Raw genomic sequence first — 19089 nt, forward strand, 5'->3', positions numbered from 1 at the left:
TCCTGTATTTTGTAAGCCTGGGTCTGATTAACCCCCTACCTGTGCTCCATCCTTCACACCACTGTTTTTGTGTTGCTTTAACTCCATCCACTTCAACGACACTGCACCAACAAGCTGAAGCTAATGGAGAATGAATTGCTCTGCTGGGGATATAGGAAAAATGAGGACCTGGATAAAATCTCTGTTTTGTCAGGACCATGACATGAGCAGCATGATAAATTCTTGCAGGCAGTTGTGCAACACCTGAGGGGCTGAGGGGTCAGGCCAATTCTCTTTAATGTTTCCATAAATTACGTGGATGCAGGACTTTAAGGTATACTAAGTAAGTTTGCAGACAACTCTAATACAGAGGAGCTGTTGACTCCCTCGAGGGCAGAGAGGACTTGCAGAGAGATCCTGACAAATTAAAGGGCTGGGAAATTACCAACTGTGTGAAGTTTAAAGAGATCAAGTACTGGAATCAGCCCCTGGATATATGTACAGAGTGGGGGACAAGAGGTAGGAGAGCTGCCCTGCGAAAAGGAATTGGGGGTTCTGATTGATGGCAAGTTAAACACAAGTCAGCAGTGTGCCCTGGCAGCCCAAAGGGCCAACCATGTCCTGGGGTGCATCAGGGCCAGTACTGCAGCCAGGCAAGGGAAGGGGCTGTCCCATTCTGCTCTGTGCATGTGGCTTCACTTCAAGCTCTGTGTGCAGGTTTCGGTGCCACAGCATAAGAAGGACATAAAACTATGAGAGCATCCGGAGGAGGGCTGTGAAGATGATGAGGGGTGTGCAGGGCAAGGTGTGTGAGGAGCAGCTTGGGGACACATTCTTCGCCAGAGGGAGATGGGCATGGAACAGGCTGTGCAGGGGAAGCTGTCACAGATGTGGGGTCTTGGCACATACGTTCCCAGTGATAGTCTGGCCACAGGTTACGGAATTAGATATTTTGCAAGCCACTAGTATGGCAAATGAAGTCTGAAGGAAAGGGTTCCTGCTCCATTCTTCCCTCTCTGTTAGTCCTTCAGGGATTTCGCTGGCTAGTTTATGGTCACCTGCTCTGTAGCTGCTCTGTGCTGGAAAGTGCTAGTAGCTTTTGTCATCAAAGCACAAATGGAGATATTATCAAGAGTGCTGAATACTGATGCTGAATTCAAGTCCTGTCTGCTTCTGGATCTGTAGAAAAAGAGAAACCCAAACATGCTACTGAGAGGCGTTCCCATAGCCTGGAAGGATTTCGGTGGGAGGTGAGAGCTCAGGTGAAGAGCACAAGGTGCAGCTGTGGGGGATCTGTGTCGCAGGGAAGCATTTAAATCTTTGTTGTATGCTCGGAGCCCTTTGTATAACACTGCGTGCCCGGGACCAGGCAGGACACGAGGCCTCGGTGAGGACAGCAGGCTGGCAGCACTGTAGCCTCTCGCCCTGCTCTGCGCAGGGCCAGCCGGTGTGAGCCGTAGAGCAGCCCTGCACACGCTGGTTTTCCCGCACCACCTAGTGGGAGCCGGGATGGCTGCAGTGCTCAGCTGCTGCTCCTCGGGTAGGCTATGGGCAGAGCGGGACAGGCCTTGATGGAGCCCTAGTTTATGGAATCATTCAGGTTATAAGAGACCGCGAAGATCATCCAGTCCAACCACCAGCCCATCCCCACCGTGCGCACTGCGCCTCATATCACAGTGCAGACCTCTCCTTTGTGTTCCTCTGACGTTGCCTGTTCTCTCCCTCCTCCCCACGCAGCCCACAGGCACAAGAAGCACGACACACTGCAGCCCTGCGACACAGAGTACCCCGTGTTCGTGTACGAGCCGACCATCAAGGAAACCAACGGGCTGATCGAGTGCGGGGACTGCCAAAAGTAAGAGCTACAGCTGTCCTTTCGTAGCGGGAATCACAGCACCCGTGCCCAAGCAGTGCCAGCACTGGAGCCTGGTGGCAGTGGGAATGGTGACAACCTGAGAAGAGCCACTCGCCACCGTGCCCAGCACATGTCCATGCTGTGCGTGCAGCGAGCGCGTCCCCAGAGAGGGGAATGGCCCCGCTGCAACTTCTTGATAAAGAGAAGAATCAGAGCCATTGTTAATAAGCAGAGGTGTCAGGAGGAGGAGGGAGAGAGCATGCAAAAAAAAAAAAAAAGGTCTCTTTCCATTCTGCAAATTTTAGAAAGGAACCCTCTGTTTTTTCACGTTTCTGGCAAATGTTTTCTCCTTAAAATTTTCCTTTTTGCAATGCTTTCAGCTTTCCTTTCTGCTTTTCATTCTCCCTTTTTTCTGTTTTTCTACCAAAAAAAAAAAAAAAAAAGGAGGGATTAGGAGAAAAAAAGAAGTGTTAAACCAAAAGAAAGCAAAACACGGGTACACATTTTAATTTCTGTTTTCATTTTAAGCGAATGAGCAGTCAAAAATAACAGAAAGGCATTGTGAGAAGAGCCATTTTCAGCAGTCACATGGCACCCTCAGCACTCACATGTAGAAAGGTGAAGAGAGGATGAATTTCCACTGGCCTGGCTTTTCCTAATGTGCTGTTGCACAGACCCACAGAGGCCAAAGAGATCTGACTGGAATCCCTCGTAAAGCAAAGCAAAGCCCTACCTGGTCTGGCTTCAGTCTTGGACTAGCTGCAGGAAAGAATTAAAGGTCAGGAAAACAGCCTGTGCTAGTCAGCACGGCTTGATGAAGAACAGGCTGTGCCACGCATTGCCTGAGCTCAGAGCATGGATTTGCTGACAAAGGTTGTAGGGGGAGTTCTGTAAGGCACAGACCAGCACCTTGCCCCATGGGGATGCAGCATGCCTTGCCTGATGCTCAGCACTGCAGCAGCAAGCCAGGCTCTGCTCTGTTCCTGTAGGTGTGGGCTGGGGTCATAGCCCTGGAGCTGGGTGTACCTCTTGCACCTTTCATGCAGATGTTCAAGGGGAATGAGAGCCCCAGCGTGGGCTCTGTGGAGTGTTAGCTGATGACCTGCTCAGACACACAGGCCTTCCCAGTGCCTTTTAGAAATTCCAGATGGTTCCCAGTGCAGGGAGAAGCTGGGCACTGCTTCGTTCTGGGCACCTCCATTGTGATGGCAGGGTTAAAATCTGCCTGTCCGACCTCCTGGAGCAGTCATCACTCAGGAAAGAATGAAACAGCCTCAGCAAGTGGCAGCGTGTGACATTCAGCACCTCTAGAAACAAATATGAAGTTCCCTGAAGGCAAGAAGCAGACAATGGGCAGTGAGCTGTCAGGGAAATTGGTTCTTCAGAGCAGTTGAGTCTATCAGGGCATCCTCACAAACTTGTATGCCCACAGCCCGACCCAGAAGCCCTCTGCCTCAGCCAAGAGGAGGAACAGAAGTGGCACAGACAAGGCATGGGGTGGGAGGTGATGCAAGCTGGTGAGGTGGCACTATGAAGCCACAGATACACACAGTCTCCTGTGTGCAGAGCCATTTCTGAGCTGCCCAGGTACGTGCACGTGTGTGCACACTCATGCACAGTCACACACACACGTGCATGCCCTGCCCACATCAGCCCTCCAGCTCCTGCACAGCCTACACTCCCTCATGCAGGTCCTCACGTGGGTGTTGTCACGCAAAGACTTGCATTTGGGCTCATCCTTATTTGCATGTGCCCATGCTCACCCCTGGACCTTTCTGCTCATCCCTCAGGGAAGGGAAGGGACAGACAGACTCAAAGCTGCAAGAAGATGAAGCACTCACGATGTTACTGGGATTCTTCAAGGCTCACTCAAGTAATGTGATGTTCAGAACTCTGCCCCTTGAGGACCACAGAGCACACAGTCCCTCTTGTTGTTTGGGCACAAATACAGATCGGCTGAGTGCCAGCCACCTCCTGATGAAGCTGGGCCTTCCAGCTGTGCTCCTCTGAGCTACGCTGCCCAGTTTCATGCTGCCTCCATGTGCCTGAGGAGTGGCTCTGCTCGGAGTTGGTTTTTGGTCATTTGGGTTCTGCTTCTGATTTTGGCTTTTGCGCCCTGTGGAGCTGTGCTTCTAAGCTGGCTGGGCACTTCTCCGTAGCGAGGTGTACTCCTCACTCCTTCCCCGCCTTCTGCTGCTTCCCTTTCCAGAGCTGCTTGCTTTCCTTCGGGTTTGTTTGCACCAGGCAGTGGTGGTGCCATGCAGAGTCTGGCTGCCATTTCTCCATCTCTCTCTTTTCTTCGCAGAATGTTTGTGGCCCAGCAGATTGCCAGCAGCAACCTGCTGCTTCTTGTGACAGATGCCACCTGCGACTGCAGCATCTTCCCACCTGTCCTGCTGGATGCGAAAGAAGTCAAATATATCCTTCTGCTGTGTGCTTTTGGGCTCAGGGCTGGTGAGGGTGGAAAACCTGCTCCCCTGGCAGTTCCTATGGGGAAAACTGTGGAGTGCACAGCCTGCCTGTGGGATAGCAGGAGGCAGGGAAACGGAACAGTGTGGTGGAGAAAGCAGCGCTGCTGCTGGGCCTCCTGCATACATTTCTGCCATTCCCAGCCATTGGTCATTCCTCGTCTTCTTCTGGCTCCTGGAGGCCTCCCAGCCCACACCCTTGCAACATGCAGCTGGGAGGCTGTTGCCCTTCCCCGACCTACCCTGCTCGGACCCAAGGCCATGCAGAAGCACCCATAGGTTTGCACCCCGTTGTTGTGTGCTGCAATTGCGCCTCGTCTCAATGCCCGTGTCCTTAACAGCCCTGCACACAATGCATCGGTGAAGTGTGACCGCATGCGCTCCCAGAAGCTGAGGCGGCGACCAGACACGTGCCATGCGTTTCACCCCGAGGTATGGCTGTGGGTGTACCCCGAGGTGTGACTGAACAACCCCAGCTCCCTCAGCCTCATCATAACACTTCTGCTCCAGACCCCTCACGGCTCCATTGCCCTTCTCTGAGCACACTCCAGGGCCTCAATGTCCTCCTTGCACTGAGGGGCTAGAACTGAACACAGTTCAGCCGACCCTGTGGGGACATCCTGGTGACACGCGGGATGGCGGTGTGCCCTGGGAGCCACAGGGCTCTGCCAGGCAGATCTTGCCTTAGGATGGGGATGGGGATGCAGTTGAGGTGCAGCCCCACCAGTGCTGAGTGCAGAGGGATGATCACCTCCCTGCTCCTGCGGGCTGCACTGTTTCTGATACAAGCCAGGATGCCACTGGCTGCCTTGGTTACCTGGGCACATTGCTGGCTCATGTTCAGCTGCTGTCAACCACCATCATAAAATCATAGAATTGTAGCGGTTGGAAGGGACCTCTAGAGATCATGTAGTCCATTGCCCCTGGCAAAGCAGGCTCCTGTGCACATTTCCAGCCACTCTGCTCCATGCCTGTAGGATTGCATGGGGTTGCTGTGACCAAAGTGCAGGAGCTGGCACTCGGCATTGCTGAATCTGATACAGTTGGCCTCAGCCCAGCGATCCAGACTGTCCAGATCCCTCTGTAGGTCCTTCCTACCCTGAGGGTGGGCTTTGTGCATCCCACTGGCTGTGGCTCCCCAGGAGGCTTCCTCATGGGGAGAGAACATACTGGGGATGGGCTCCCTTTCCTCCCCCAGTGCCAGCAGGGCCCACTAAATGCCTTCTTTTCATCCTCCAGGAGAACGCCCAGGACTGTGGTGGTGCTTCTGAGCTCTCAGTCTCCCCCATGCTGCTCCTCCTGCCCCCAGCGCTGCTCGTGCGGTGACACTGCTCCCAGTGGGGACGTGGCGAGGGACAAACTGCCGACCCTGTGGGGACATCCTGGTGACACCGGGGATGGCGGTGTGCCCTGGGAGCCACAGGGCTCTGCCAGGCTGATCTTGCCTTAGGAGAGTGGGCATGTGGGAGACCCTGCCTTGTAAGAGAGGCTGGGGTTTTGAGCCAGTACAGGGCCATTGGGGTCCTCAGTAGTGAAGCAACTTCTCCTGGTCTTGCGATGGTCATCAGCCAGGACCCTGGGCTCAGGACATGGCTCTGGCCCTGAATTGCACTGACTGCCTGCAGGCAGACCACAGTAGGCAGCTCGGCTTTGCCAGGCAGCTGCACCTCGCTGAGAACCTGCTCCAAGCACTGCCAGCACAATGCTCAGATGCCTCTCCAGGTGTGGGTGTGCGTGCGGGAAGGGGCTGCATGTTGCTCACCAAGGAGAGGCTCCTTCTCTTGGGGCAATGCTGCCCTGAGGCTGCCCGTGGCTGTCTGGGGCCCTGGGCCTGAGCTTGGCCAGCAGGCACAGAGTGCTTCTCACAGAGCTTTATGAACAAGGGGTGGGGAGCATCCATCTTTCATCTCTTTTTGTATGAACTGCTCCATACCATCTCATTAAAAAGAATATATATGGCATATTTTAAATAGATATTTAAGCTTTATCGTGTCGTGCTTGGTGCTCATCGTGGCCCTACAGAAACCCCTCTCCCTGCTGAACCCATGGGGACGGGTACAGGTGGAGGCCATAGGAAGGAGACAGCGTGCCCAGATGCCCACAGGTGTGCTTCAGGGAGTGATAAGGTCAGGGGGTGCTGCCCCTCATAGCGCCAGGTCTTTTGGGGGATGTGGTGGCTGGGTTTGCTAAACCAGAGGCAGTAGAGGAGAGGATCGCTCACTGGGAGTGGATCAATCTCTGGAGGTGGATACGTCTTCCCTCCTGCACATCCAGTGACCTTATCAGAGTCAGGCACAGCGAAGGAAGGTAAAGTGAGCTCAGAGGGAAAAAGGGCTCTGTCAGGATGCAGAGCTCAGGCAGTCCCCAGGGCTCAGAGCTGCTCCCCCAGCACGGCTGCCCTTGCTGTCAGAAGTGATTAATGGCCCCAGCACCGTTCTGCTTGGAGAAGACGTGTGCGCATGCACTTGGCTGATTTCCAGCGCATTAATCCACAGCAAACACACCCTCATGAACAGACCTGTACTGGAGGAGGAATTATGTCCAGCTCTCCACTCCTTCAGCCACCAGCTGGCAGAAGCAAGGAGAGCTGAGGACAGAGGCTTACCGGCAGCTGTGCAGCACCATACTGACCTGGCTCAACTCACAGCTGAGGATCCTCCAAGGTCCTGTCCACCCCTGTAAGCAAACTGCAGGCACTGGGCTTTTTAAAATTAAAATTCAAAAGGAGGAAATTCCCTGAGTGCCTCTACCACTTCTGGATGGTGTGGCTGACACTCCAGCTTGAGTCACACTGCTGTGGGCCAACAGGTATAGCCAGGCAGGGCTGATTTCACACACAGAAAAACAGGAAGATCAGCCCAACAGCACATCAGCTGCTTGCAGTCCGAGAGAGCTCATTCAGAGACCCAGCTGTCCCACAGGGGCTCACCTCAGGGATGATGGGCTTGATCCAACAGAGCCCAGCCCCAGCCAACCACAAGGCCAACCTCCAGAGTTGTGTGCAGGTTCAGCACGGCTGCAGACGAACACAGAAGGTATCTCTCCCGGGTCTGGTTTGGGTGTAATTTGCCTCTGTTAGGGAAACACATCAGTGCTCTGGGAACCCAGCCAGGCATATGATTTTCTCATCTCATTTGCAACTGGAGCAGCTCAGCTTTTATGCCAGCTGCTTAGAGCCTCCGTGCCCAGTTGCTCTGTGCCAGAGCTGAAGCTGCTAAAAAAAAAATGAGATCAACTTGAAACGTTGCTGCAAACATCTCTGAGCTCAGAGGCAGCAGCAGCTCCGGTGTTCCGCTACAAGTGTTAACAGAGGAGAGAGCAGTGAAGTGAAGCTCTCCGAGGTGGCTCTGGAGTGCCAGAACTGAGCTGAGCAGGCGCAGCCCTGCAGGTGCACGCAGGATAGCCTGGTAAGCTCACAGACCGCAGGCCTCCTTCCTGGGGGAGAACAAGGTCCTCAGGTGATGCTGGGCAAAGGATTCCCTCGTGTGCTCTTTCTGTGCTGCCGTAGTGCTCGATGATGACCATGGTGACACACTCAATGTTGCCACGGGGCTGCTAATGCCTCCTCCATATATAGCAGTTTGCACCTTGGGATCTTCTCCAAGGAGCTGCTTTTTTAAGGGACTGTCTGAAAGCATATCAGCTGGTGCTCAGCATTTCTGGAAATCAGCCTTGAGAAGTGAGGCTGGAGCACTCCACGCAAACATAGAAGTGCCGACCAGCAGGAGAGTTTGGCTCAGTGCTTGATGGCACACAGCAGGCGAGAGAAAAAAAACAGAGGGAACTCGGCTTTGCTAATAGCTTCAACCAAAACAAACTCAGCTCCTTCATACTAATCGCACACCAGATTTATTTCCAGCTGCTTTTAAAAAGCTAGGCAGCGGCCCTAGAGGTTCACCTTGATTGCAGCACTTCAATCTGTACCCACGACCTTGGTGACGTTGGCAAAGAACGAAGAGATTTTAGAGGGAGGACCAAGCACAGCCCCAGCCACGTGCAGAGGCAGCAGGGTGCAAAGCTTCAGAGCGCCAAGGCAGCTTTTAAGTATCATTCCAATGTCTGAAAACACAATAAACCCAACTCACATTTGCATGCAGTAGCTCTTTTTAGTGTAACTTGTGTAATCTAATGCTGGAGTTCTCTTTGCTCCCTGCATTTGCTTTGCATTTGAAAAAAAAAATCCATCCTGAGGCATCTAGCTGACATGGGTTATTATTTACTGGTGCTGGCTCTCTTACAAGGCGTGTATCTGAAGAATGGGAACTGATAAACAGCACAGCTGTAGGTGCCCAGACTGAGTCTGAACCAACACGGGAGGAGGAGGTGCATCTCACCGAGGCGGCTCACAGATGTTTGCTGACAGCTGCGCAGCAGAGATGAAGGAGCAGCAGGCTCTGTTCCAGGCATGGAGCTGCTCTGGTTGGCAGCAGCCTTGCTCTCTCCCCAGCTTAATGCGACTCCATCCCACCCCACCAGCCCATGTCTGCTTAGTAGGAGGAGACACCCATCCCCTGCGTGGGTAAGAGCTAGGAAGCATTTCCTCCACACCAGGAATTCCAATCCAGCCTTCCTAGAGAGCCCTTCCAAGCTGAAAAACCCACACCAGCCAAGGACTCCAGCACCCATCCTCCTCCTGCCCAGCTCCCCTTCTTCTGACTCCCCATCCTTCCCACCCCTTTTCCATCCCACAAGCTCTCACCACCTTCGACCTCCCACTGCTGCCCCAAACCACCAACCCCTCTCCCTCCACCCAGTTTGGTTCTTGGCCAGTTTGTTCCAGCCCCTTGTCTGCCAGTTCAAGGGGCACAGAGTGATGGAGGGGGACTGGGAAGAAAGCCACTGCAATTCTGAAGTGTCACACCCAGCCCAGAAAGCCAGACAGACAGCATTCCATTTGGTTCTTTTATTAGCAGAAGTTAAGAATACAGCAAGTAGTAAGATCCCATCTTATATGGAACCATCACCAGAGTCCCCAACCATCAAAACCCTAGAATGTGCTTCATTGCTTTCAACAGTAAGCAATTTGTAAAAAGAAATATACTGAACAAGGCCACTATTTAATGGGGAAGGAAAGAAGCTGTAGGTCCTAACTATTCTATGGCAATAACCTGCACACAGAGCAAGCAAGCCTCTGACTGCTGAGAGTAAGGCATTCAGGTGCCAACCTGGGAAGAGTTCTCAGCAAGAGCTACAGAAAAGTGCACAGCTAGGTTGCTTTTATTGGAACACACAAACTTCTTGAAGGGAGAGACTGACCGGGTAAGAATAGCAGGTGAGTACTGTGTTTCTGTAGTAGTTCTGTGCTGTGTAGGACCAGGTTACAATCACCCTTCAAGGAGCGAACGTGGGATGATGCAGGATGGAGACTGCCACTCCTGCTGGTTCTGGTACAGAGGCATCCCAAAGCACCCTTCAGATAAGTCTGATGCTGATATGTTCTATTCTTTCCTCAGCCACCAGCCTACTTCCTGCTAGGCACCTCTTTGTCGGGGTGCCGGTGCTGCGAGCCCTTACACCCACTTAATACTGCTTTGTTTCATTTCACTACCACACAGCCCCACGATAAGCTTCCTCTGGGCCCACTGGCATCCATCGTAGAGACCCTACTGAGAACACGTCCCCCTAGGCTCACAGAGGGCTGCAGCAGCACCTCCTCCTGCAGCTGGCCCTGCACTCAGGGCTTTACAAAGACTCCGGCCCAGTGGTGAAGCCTCACTGCCCAGCCAACTTTAGGAAGGCTCTCTGCTTCCATCTGACTCCAGCAGACAAAGCAACTTCCCAAAACACACTTGGTGCCACTCAGCATGCTGGGACATCTTCACAATTCACATTTTTTTCCCTTGAAGGATGAAAATTAAAACTTGCAGAAGCCAAAAAACCAAAAAAAAAAAAAACCAAAACAAAAACCAAACCCAAGAAAACTACAAAACCAACCTTCTACCTTCCTTCTTTGTGAACTACAGCATTTTATGAGCTGTTGAACTCATCTGTTGGCGGTAATTGCTCTGAATTTCCAACTAAACACTCCAAGCAGTGCTTGTGCCATAACAAACAAAGCGTTCAGGTTTCATCTTACGACTCCAAAGATTCTCCTCCAGTCTGGCTTCTGCCTGGGCTCCAGAGATCAAGCTACATCAATTAAGCAAGAGAAGAGTATATGCCTCCCTTTATACAGGAGCTGTGTCTGCTCCACAGCAATTCAGCTGAACTCTTAGTTTCAGGTTTAAGAAATACCAGCAGTCCCATTACTAAAGCACAGATGGGAAGCAGACCTAAGGAAAAAGAAAAAATATAAAATAAAATGGAGCTGCAGTGGGTCAAGTGTGGATTTTTTCCTCCTAAAAAGAAAAACCTGCAACCCCCCTTGGCGTATGGAGCCTGACACATGAGAAGGTAACATGCTGGAGGCCTGCAGCAACTGTTAACTCCAAGCCCTGGAGCACACAACTTCCTCTTTCCAGTCTACCATAACCCCACCTCTGTTTCCCCTCACATGCTCAACTACCTTTAGACAAGTGCACGACCACCATGCACTCACGCTCAGACAAAACAGCGCAGGCCCTCAACTGGCAACTCAGCAGGGGCCCCTGTGTATAGGCAGGCACTGATGGGGTCAGACTTTTCGCCAGTTCACGTGCAGTGATGCCACCCGGCTCCAATTCGAGCTGTTTGGGTTCTCAGCATCTGCTGTGAGATCCAAAGCCACGCAGGCCAGGCAGGCTTGGAAGGCAGTTGTCCCATGCACTTGGGCATGGTGCAGGCTTATCCTTCGAGCTCCGTGACTGAAACTTGCTAACACTGTGAGCTGGATGTCAGCTCGATGACTGCAGCCTTCCCAGCTATCTGTGCACATGTACTGAACCCGCCCCAAGCCCTGGCCAGGACCCCGCGTTGCCCAGGGCATGCTGACCATCAGGAAAACCTGCACGGCCAACATGATTCACTCCTGGGAATTTTACCTGGTCCTTCTGCAATCATTTATTTTTGTGCAAAATTGAAACAGTGTGTGGTACTTGCATGTTGCATTCTTTACAAAACCCTTTCCCCCCCCCTCCCCACCCGTTGTTTAAAACATTTATATAAATTTTATTTAAACAGAAAGTTAGAAATCTTATTTACAATTTGTTTTTCTCCCAAAAGAGCATCTAAAATCGACTCCCAACCCCTCCAAGAGGATATAAATTTAACCTCCATTTTTTTTTTTATTTTTTTCTTAAAAAAAGGAAACTGCTAAGCTAGCCCTCCCCACTTCTACAAATAAATATGGCATTGAACAGAAGCCGATTTGGAAAGGGTCCTCTGTAGCTCAATCTGTAGATCCCAAGAATAAATTAGGGTTTCGGAATTTCCTGGTCTTCAAATTGATTTATTCCATTGCTTGAGGTATAGAATTTATCTCGGTTAGTCAGAATCCCCGTGAAGCTCCACGCTCCATCAGCTGAAACTTGGATTCTTCTTAGGTATTCATTTTGCTAGCCTGTAGGCTTCAGCCACCCCTGCTGCACTGTGTTGCTTATGATCTCAGACTGAAGCCTGGTCTTACTGCATGCCCTCCTCTTCTGTGCAGCCTCCTCCTACTGTGAAGCGGAACTCCTGGAGGTTGGAAACCCCATGGAAATGCACAAAAGCACCAGCCACTACAAAGACGTGGAACAGCTGATGGGAGTGGAACTGTGAAGACAAAACGCTTGCATTCAGCTGGGTACTTCCAGGGCCACCCCGTCCCCAGAAAAGCCATACATTCAGCTGAAGCACACGGTAACATGGAGCAGTACCTCAAACTGCAAGCAGCAAAGTTCAGTTGTGTATTAAACCCATCCCTCTGCTACCATTAGCAAAGGGCAAATTCCCCACACCCCGTCCCTCCACAGTGATCTTAACCAGCTGATCGATCTACAAGCACACGACATAAATAAGCATCATCTCTGTTAAGGGGCAGGGAGAATTTCAAAGTTCAGGGCAAAAGTCTTAAAAAAAGCATACTTAGAATCAGGTCCTCAACCACACACGCTGCTGGTTTATTGGTAGAACACAACTATCTCATGCAGCTAGTGGCTACAGATCTCTGCTCCAGTTACAGGTATAAGTTTTACTGAGTAGATTTTCAGAATGTAGCTATTTTATTTCTGTCACAAAGAAACAGAGCAGAAAAAAACACTATGTTAAAATGTTGAAACAACCAGATGTTCTCAATGAACACTCAGGATGCTGTTGATTATGGTACTACAGAATGAAAACCAGGAGGTGGGTACGTGACAAAGCATGGCCTTGTTTTGGGAAGCCATATTAATATGGGTGATGCTCATGAAAAAGTCTATAATGCATATTTGTGGGCTCCATAGGAAGCTTGGAAAGGAGCTGGTGGTACACCAATGCTTCTGGAGCCTCTCACATTATCACAAAGTTTAATTTGGCCACTTAAACAATACTATGCCTCTGATGTTTACACCTGGCAAACTGGTGCTGTGCAAAAGCCACTCAGACAACCCAGGCCTGACCCCTTCTAATCCTCTTTAGGGGCATTAAACCACTCTAATGGAAGTAGAGCGACAGTGCATCTCTCTCAGAGGTCTATCTCCCTCTAATCTCTACTTTGGCACCAGTTTTTCCCTCTGCATCTTCCCCACAGATCTCTACTCCACAAGTCTTTGTGATCCTCACCCCAAGTTTCCACCCGACCAACCTGCCTACCACCACCTTCCCTTCTTCTGGGCTAGGGATCCCACAGATGTATCAATTCTATCCAGTGTTTCCACTGGCTTCACAAGATAAGAAGGCAGACATGCTGAAGATATGAAAGAAAGGGTTGCAAAGTTTCGCACCTACCTATTAAAAGCTACTTAGTACACATGATGGGGTGAATTAGCACACCAGCAGATATGGCAGACCAGCTAACCTTTGATAACTCAGCAAGAAAGGCACAAGGCAAGCTGGGCTCAGAGAGCTCTTTGGCCCCTTAAGAGGTACAGGTCTGATTCAGAAGTTTAGTATTTGCAGTAAAAACCACTGACACAACATCCTCCAGCCTTAAGGGAAACCAGCTTTCATGTTGGTCTCCTCATGCAGTCATTCTGTAGACTCACCCAGATGTCACACTTGCCAGGGAAGAATCTCTCCGGGATGCGGGCAGCATACAGTGCAGCACCAGTGATGTACAGGCATGCCATGAGTGCCAGCCAGCCTATCTGCCCCATTGTGGCTGCTTTCAGGAGCCCCTCAGAGATGACAAAGTGCAGGGTGGGAATAACCCCACTAAGACCCAGACCTAGAAATACTCCTGGCAGGTAAAGAAAATGTGGAGAGTCAGGTTTGAGTACACTGGCAGAGAAAGGAGACAATAACAACAACAACAACAAAATACAAAAACAATGGCAGAAAAACTCAGTATTTGCCAGAGCAGCAGAAAGGTCACAACTCTTGAAGCTGGGTAACTTTAACGGGGAGAAGGGGGGGGATGTTAAATAAGACACAAATTTCCTTCAAGTAACAGAAGCTACTTCATTGTATGTTCCAGCAGATAGTGGAATTTTTCATTTTTACAATCCTGTATGCTAAAGTTGGCAGACATTACACCAGTTACACATCTGGGACTGTAGAGGGCACTGAGACTACGTGAATTATGTCACGCTGTATCACAGTCTCTCAAGAGCGGGGCAACAAGGAGAAACAACAAAGACATTTAACATATTCACTGCAAGTAATCCTAGGAAACAAATGTAATATCTGAGGCTCATCTGCCACACGTGAGAATGTGGTGGTTGACTCAGATTTCAGAAGTACTGAATCTTGGAGGAAAAAAAAAACGTGGGAAGGATAGAAGGAAATAATCACATCCTATCCATAGATTTTAAGTTTGGAAGGCTGAACTCTCGAAGGTACCTCGATAGCTCATCCAGGAAATCTGGATTTACTGTAGATGGCACGCTCAGGTTAAGTAACAGAAGGACTAACATTCACCCTGCTGTGTTCGTACTCCATAGCTGCCCACTGCAGGTCTCTATTACTTCCTACCTCAGAACACAAAACCAAGCTCATTTTCATTCCTTCAATATATGAAGGAGAACAATTAGGCTCTTTGCCTTAAAGAAGTATTTTATCTAGGCAAATCACTCGGCTTAATTCAATCATTCAATGATTTGCTAGCCTGGTGTTACAGAGATAAAACAAAAAGCTGCACACACAGACACACACCAAGCAGCCAGCCATTTTAAGCAAAGTCGCCAGGTACAGCTAGAGATACTTTGTACTGCCATTCTTACTGCATGTGCTACTGCCCATTTCAGGAATGCACTTCCAGGACACCAGCCCTCATCTGTGCATCCAGCTGGCTATAAGCAGTGCTGAAAGAAAATCCATCAAGTTCGCAGTCCAAGGCTATTAGCTTTCTCTAAAGTTGAGCTCTCTCTACGCCTCCTCAAGACAGCTCCTCCAAGTGCCAAGTAGAAAGGAAGGGAGGCAGACTAGAAGCAAAATAATTGATTTCAGGTCTTACCTGCCCTCACACCCCGGTATTGAGGGGTTGCAAACATGTCCCACTGTGAGACAATTATGGCTGCGATGCCCAGGACACAAATCACAATCAAGTAGATGAAGCAAGGCTGAGGGTTGCAGTAGAACGAATAGTACAGCCATGGTACAAAGCTGCCCATTATGAGAAGTGCAATGCCAGAGTAATCCAGCCTAGAAGGAAACAAAAATCAGTTTGGTGGGAAATGCAAACATTAATATGCTTCTCAAGCAGACCGACAGACTACCTTTCACTGAAGTTTTCCCCCTCTACTTCAACTTACTTTCTGACCACAGCTCCTCCACCAGTGCATTCCTACAGTAATGTATTATCTTCATAGCACACAAGGTCAGCTCTGGACAGTCACCAGCAACATACTGAGCAGCCTTTAGATCAAGGTCTTTTCAAGGAAACTCAGATTTAAGCTTTGGATAAGGAAAAAAGCAGCACAAAGTGCTATGAACACAAAGAAGGGCACACAGCGTGTTGAGAGAGCACAGCCAACACAAACTCTTTAGAATCTGACAAGTATGAGTTAGGCATCAGCTAAGTGACCACTGGGGAATAGCGTCGTAATTTTTCAGCCAAGCTGTTTTTCTAGACACCAATGAAGAAAGGAATTCCCACAGCCACTGCTTTTCACCACACCCTGCCAAAGTGTTCCTAGCAGAGAAGATGGAGTTAATTCTTTGGTAGGGGATTTTAATTGCTGAGTTACCCTAAAGGTGGTCTTGCAGATTACATAATCCCTGGTTGAGTAATCTTAAGAAACATGAGATGCTTAGCAGAATGCACGGCAAAACCAAACTTGATACACAGAGCTGTCTTACATAAGAGTAAAGATTCAGTTACCAGAATAATTAAATGACAAATAGCGACAGTAGCATTCAAAAGAGTTCTACCACTAAGCTCTAGGCATAGTACTTGCAGCAGCAAGATGCATTCACACACCTGCTGAACAACATAAAAGGAAACAGTTCTAAGCCTAAAACTAGACAAAAGCCCCTGGTGAAACAAACAACGATTAGAAGAAGCTGCAGTGAATCAATCTCTGCTCAGTTCTGTTCCAAAATACACAGAGCACTCATGCAGTGAACCACTCCTACACTGGGGCGCCAGGCATGAATTCCAGTCCTGTTTTCCCAACTGTTTCCTATTTGGCTTACCCTGCCCTCTAGGCACTTACTTGGAGAAGAGCCGGGAAACACCTTCTGAGTGGCAATAAACCGTGTGGAAGAGCCATGAGAAGGAGAGGCAGAGGATAGCTCCCAAGAAGAACAATCCAACAACCACTTTCTCCTGCACAGGTGCTACAAAGGACATGTTTGGCCGGAACATGTAGAAGATTCCCAGACACAGGAAAAACACACATCCTGACAAGCCAGAAGGCAAGAAAGGTGTCAATTCTGTGCAAACAAAAACTTCCCTTTCAAACAGCATGGCTTTAATGTGCAGATGTAATAAGCAGAGGAACTGCACGGTAACTAGCAGCACACGTGCAGAATAAACGTCTTCCATACTTCAGTTGCACTTCTCAAGCAGGTTTTTGCTTCAGCCTGAAGCATTTCAGACTTGCACACTCTGTATTTTTACTCATTTTGCAAGAATCCTGACGGCAACAACAAATTTGTATATAATTATAGAATCTTGTATAGGAGAGAGTATAGTTCAAAGAGCTTGCAAGCTGAAAACCACTGATACAAGCTGCAACGTCATGTTCCCAAGGCAAAAAAAAAAAATCTTAACACTTACACACTTGGGAATAATGACTATTTAGTGGTAATTTATTAATGATCAGGAAATTATTAATTCATGCAGTGGAGTGCCATAATTAAGGACATCCCAATCAACCTCAGTGGGAGAAAATAAGGAGAGGGACACCAAGCTAATTTAACAGGTCACTATTGGAATGATTATGCTGATCACTCCACACCAACTTCTATCACAATCTCAGCTAAAGAAAGCAACAAACCTAACCAGCATTAGAGCAAACTGAACATACCTAGAAGATGTGTCCAGATGTTACCAGTCTCTGTGTGTATTCTGAAGATACTCTTGAAACAAGCCCGGAAGGAAGGCATGGGTGGTCTGTGTCCATGCAACAGGTAGTCGTTGTCCTTTAGCCAGTCAGGCAGAACATCATGGGGAATGACTCTCCATCGGCCCTCCCATACCTACAGTTTAGAAGGTTTTGATTAAGTACAGGAAACTTGACTTCAATAAGGTATGGCAAATGTCAGAAAACCCTCATTAGTGGAAGTGTTAACCTACGGGTGTAATAAATAGAAAAGGGTTTAATGGGATGTCTCTGGGGAAAAGACACACTCTTGAAGTGTAATGCTTGAGTCACTCTTCCCTATTCAAAACATCATCATTATGAAGTTTAGCTGCCTCTCCAGAAAAATGAGTGCTTCAATATTTCATTACACAAGATAGATACTGTACTTTTTGTTTGTTTTACTGCTAATTAAGGGTGAGCATTTAACTCATTTCCATGTCTGTTTACGCAGATTTCCACAGATCTTTCCTATTTAATTGAAGGCAACTTTTTCTCTCCAATAAAAATCCTTTCTGCCAACCACAAGACAACCTGACTATAACATCTGCTAGCATTTAGAGGCAATCTAGTAAAAAGGCTGCTCATCAGCACTACAATAGGCAAGAAAACATGAAATGGCAAGAGTCCAGTAAGAAGAGTTCGACCCCCTATCCAGACTGGAAAAAGATCTCCCACATTCCCAGAACAAAGTGACAGATTTGTTAGGCCAACAGATTCATGACTGTCAATGCCATTGGATTTCTTCTTTAAAGAAGTTACTCTTGTAGCTGGCTCCCAATGAAAAAAAAAATACATATAGCTGTTCTTAGCATTCTCCAGTGTTGTAAGACACAGGTCATCTTCAGTTTAGCTTGTGAAGTGCTGCTTCTGAAGCAGAGGGGTACCAAGGAAGTGCTTTATGTACCGGGGTTGTTTCTGCAGCGTTCGTTGCATTTGAAGTCTGCTTAGTAATACAGGAGCGAAACTGGAGAATCCTGCAACACTAAGTTTAGAAAGCTACATTCTTATTTCAGTTTCAACATCAAAAGTTTTCAAAATTCATTCTCCTTGCTCCGCCACAAAAGGAACATTATTATAATCAGAATAACCATCCCAGTTAAAGACCAGATGCTTAAATATATTTAGCAAGACCAATTAATTTTAGTCAATGAAACAAAGATTTAAGTCAAGGTAGGAACGAGGTTTTACAGAATTCACCTTTCAAAGCATCTAAAAAGTAGAAAAGATGCGTCACAAAAAAGAAAAAAAGAAAAAAAACAGCCACAGGCAACTCAGGTTCCTCTGTAAAAATAACAAGGAATAGTTCATAAAACCAGCAGGAACAAACATACAGAGGGACAGCATGCGTCTCACCCAAGAAAAGGGGTCCAAGGCCGATACTGCCTACACCCCGTGGCTTAATAAATAACAGAAATCGAGCCAAGGTCAGCAGTTACAAAATCTACAATGGATTTAGTTGGATAACTTTTAATACATTCTTGTTTTCTATTTGAGTCAGGGACAAAGCTTGTTCTACAATGTATGCAAAGGGTGTCAGGAAAGCAAAATATCTGTGAGTCTGAAAAAGCCCGAAAAACATAAAAACATCCTCGTAAATGAAAGTACCTTAAGATGAAAAACACTGGAAGCAGAAGGCTTTGATTCTGCTTTGTACACACAAGTGTTTCTCAAAAAAGGTTTCTCAGTTGCTTGATCATCTTTCGAGTCTTTTATAATCCTTACTGTTCCATATTTCACAATTTTATTTATGCCAAACTGAGATCCCAAGAAGCTGTAACATTCCTAGTTATAACAAGAGACACCCATTCAGGGGATGCTATGTACCTGCTCTTCCTCTTCCTACAGGCATAGTCTGTTGTCCAATGGAACTTCCTGAAGAAGGAAATCACTTTGGCAGTTTCCACACGCTCTTACCTTACACACGAATTCTTCCATTCTCTCCATGGCATGATGGGCTTGTAGAAGAGGTGACATACCCATAAACCCTTCATCTTCTTGAGGTGACTCATCATTGTGGTTATTATCCTCAGAACTCTGGGTTGGAGAGAAAAAAAAAAGTTTTGTAAGAAGGTGAACAGAGAAAGGAGTTGTTGTTTTCCATACAAAACTGTGATTATCTGAGGTGTTGGCAAACAAGCAGTCTTCTATCCTTGTACTGTACTGAGGAAGGAATTCAAAACAACCAGCCAAAAAATTATTACATTCTCAGATATCTGAGAAC

General features: G+C 48.4%; 2 protein-coding genes across 4 annotated transcripts in view; one reads left to right on the top strand and one right to left on the bottom strand.

Annotated features, from left to right (window-relative positions):
• CACNA2D4 (calcium voltage-gated channel auxiliary subunit alpha2delta 4) overlaps nucleotides 1-6254 on the top strand; it is a 114358-nt gene extending 108104 nt beyond the window's left edge. The window contains exons 35-38 of the mRNA XM_052667894.1: nucleotides 1717-1834; nucleotides 4140-4252; nucleotides 4652-4734; nucleotides 5542-6254. Of these exons, the coding sequence (XP_052523854.1) occupies nucleotides 1717-1834; nucleotides 4140-4252; nucleotides 4652-4734; nucleotides 5542-5628 (401 nt within the window). The 3' untranslated portion in view covers nucleotides 5629-6254. The remainder of the gene's footprint in view (nucleotides 1-1716; nucleotides 1835-4139; nucleotides 4253-4651; nucleotides 4735-5541) is intronic.
• A 2936-nt stretch (nucleotides 6255-9190) lies between these two features.
• The window catches only part of ADIPOR2 (adiponectin receptor 2), a 42586-nt gene continuing 32687 nt past the window's right edge, over nucleotides 9191-19089 (bottom strand). For all 3 annotated transcript variants that reach the window (XM_052667581.1, XM_052667582.1, XM_052667583.1), the window contains exons 3-8: nucleotides 18783-18902; nucleotides 16812-16983; nucleotides 15996-16182; nucleotides 14795-14982; nucleotides 13386-13579; nucleotides 9191-11973 (exon numbers count right to left, since the gene is read on the bottom strand). In XM_052667581.1, the coding sequence (XP_052523541.1) occupies nucleotides 11842-11973; nucleotides 13386-13579; nucleotides 14795-14982; nucleotides 15996-16182; nucleotides 16812-16983; nucleotides 18783-18902 (993 nt within the window). In that variant the 3' untranslated portion in view covers nucleotides 9191-11841. The remainder of the gene's footprint in view (nucleotides 11974-13385; nucleotides 13580-14794; nucleotides 14983-15995; nucleotides 16183-16811; nucleotides 16984-18782; nucleotides 18903-19089) is intronic.

Source organism: Tympanuchus pallidicinctus, unplaced genomic scaffold (assembly GCF_026119805.1).
Source record: "Tympanuchus pallidicinctus isolate F22 unplaced genomic scaffold, pur_lepc_1.0 scaffold8, whole genome shotgun sequence".
In the NCBI taxonomy this organism is placed as follows: domain Eukaryota; kingdom Metazoa; phylum Chordata; class Aves; order Galliformes; family Phasianidae; genus Tympanuchus; species Tympanuchus pallidicinctus.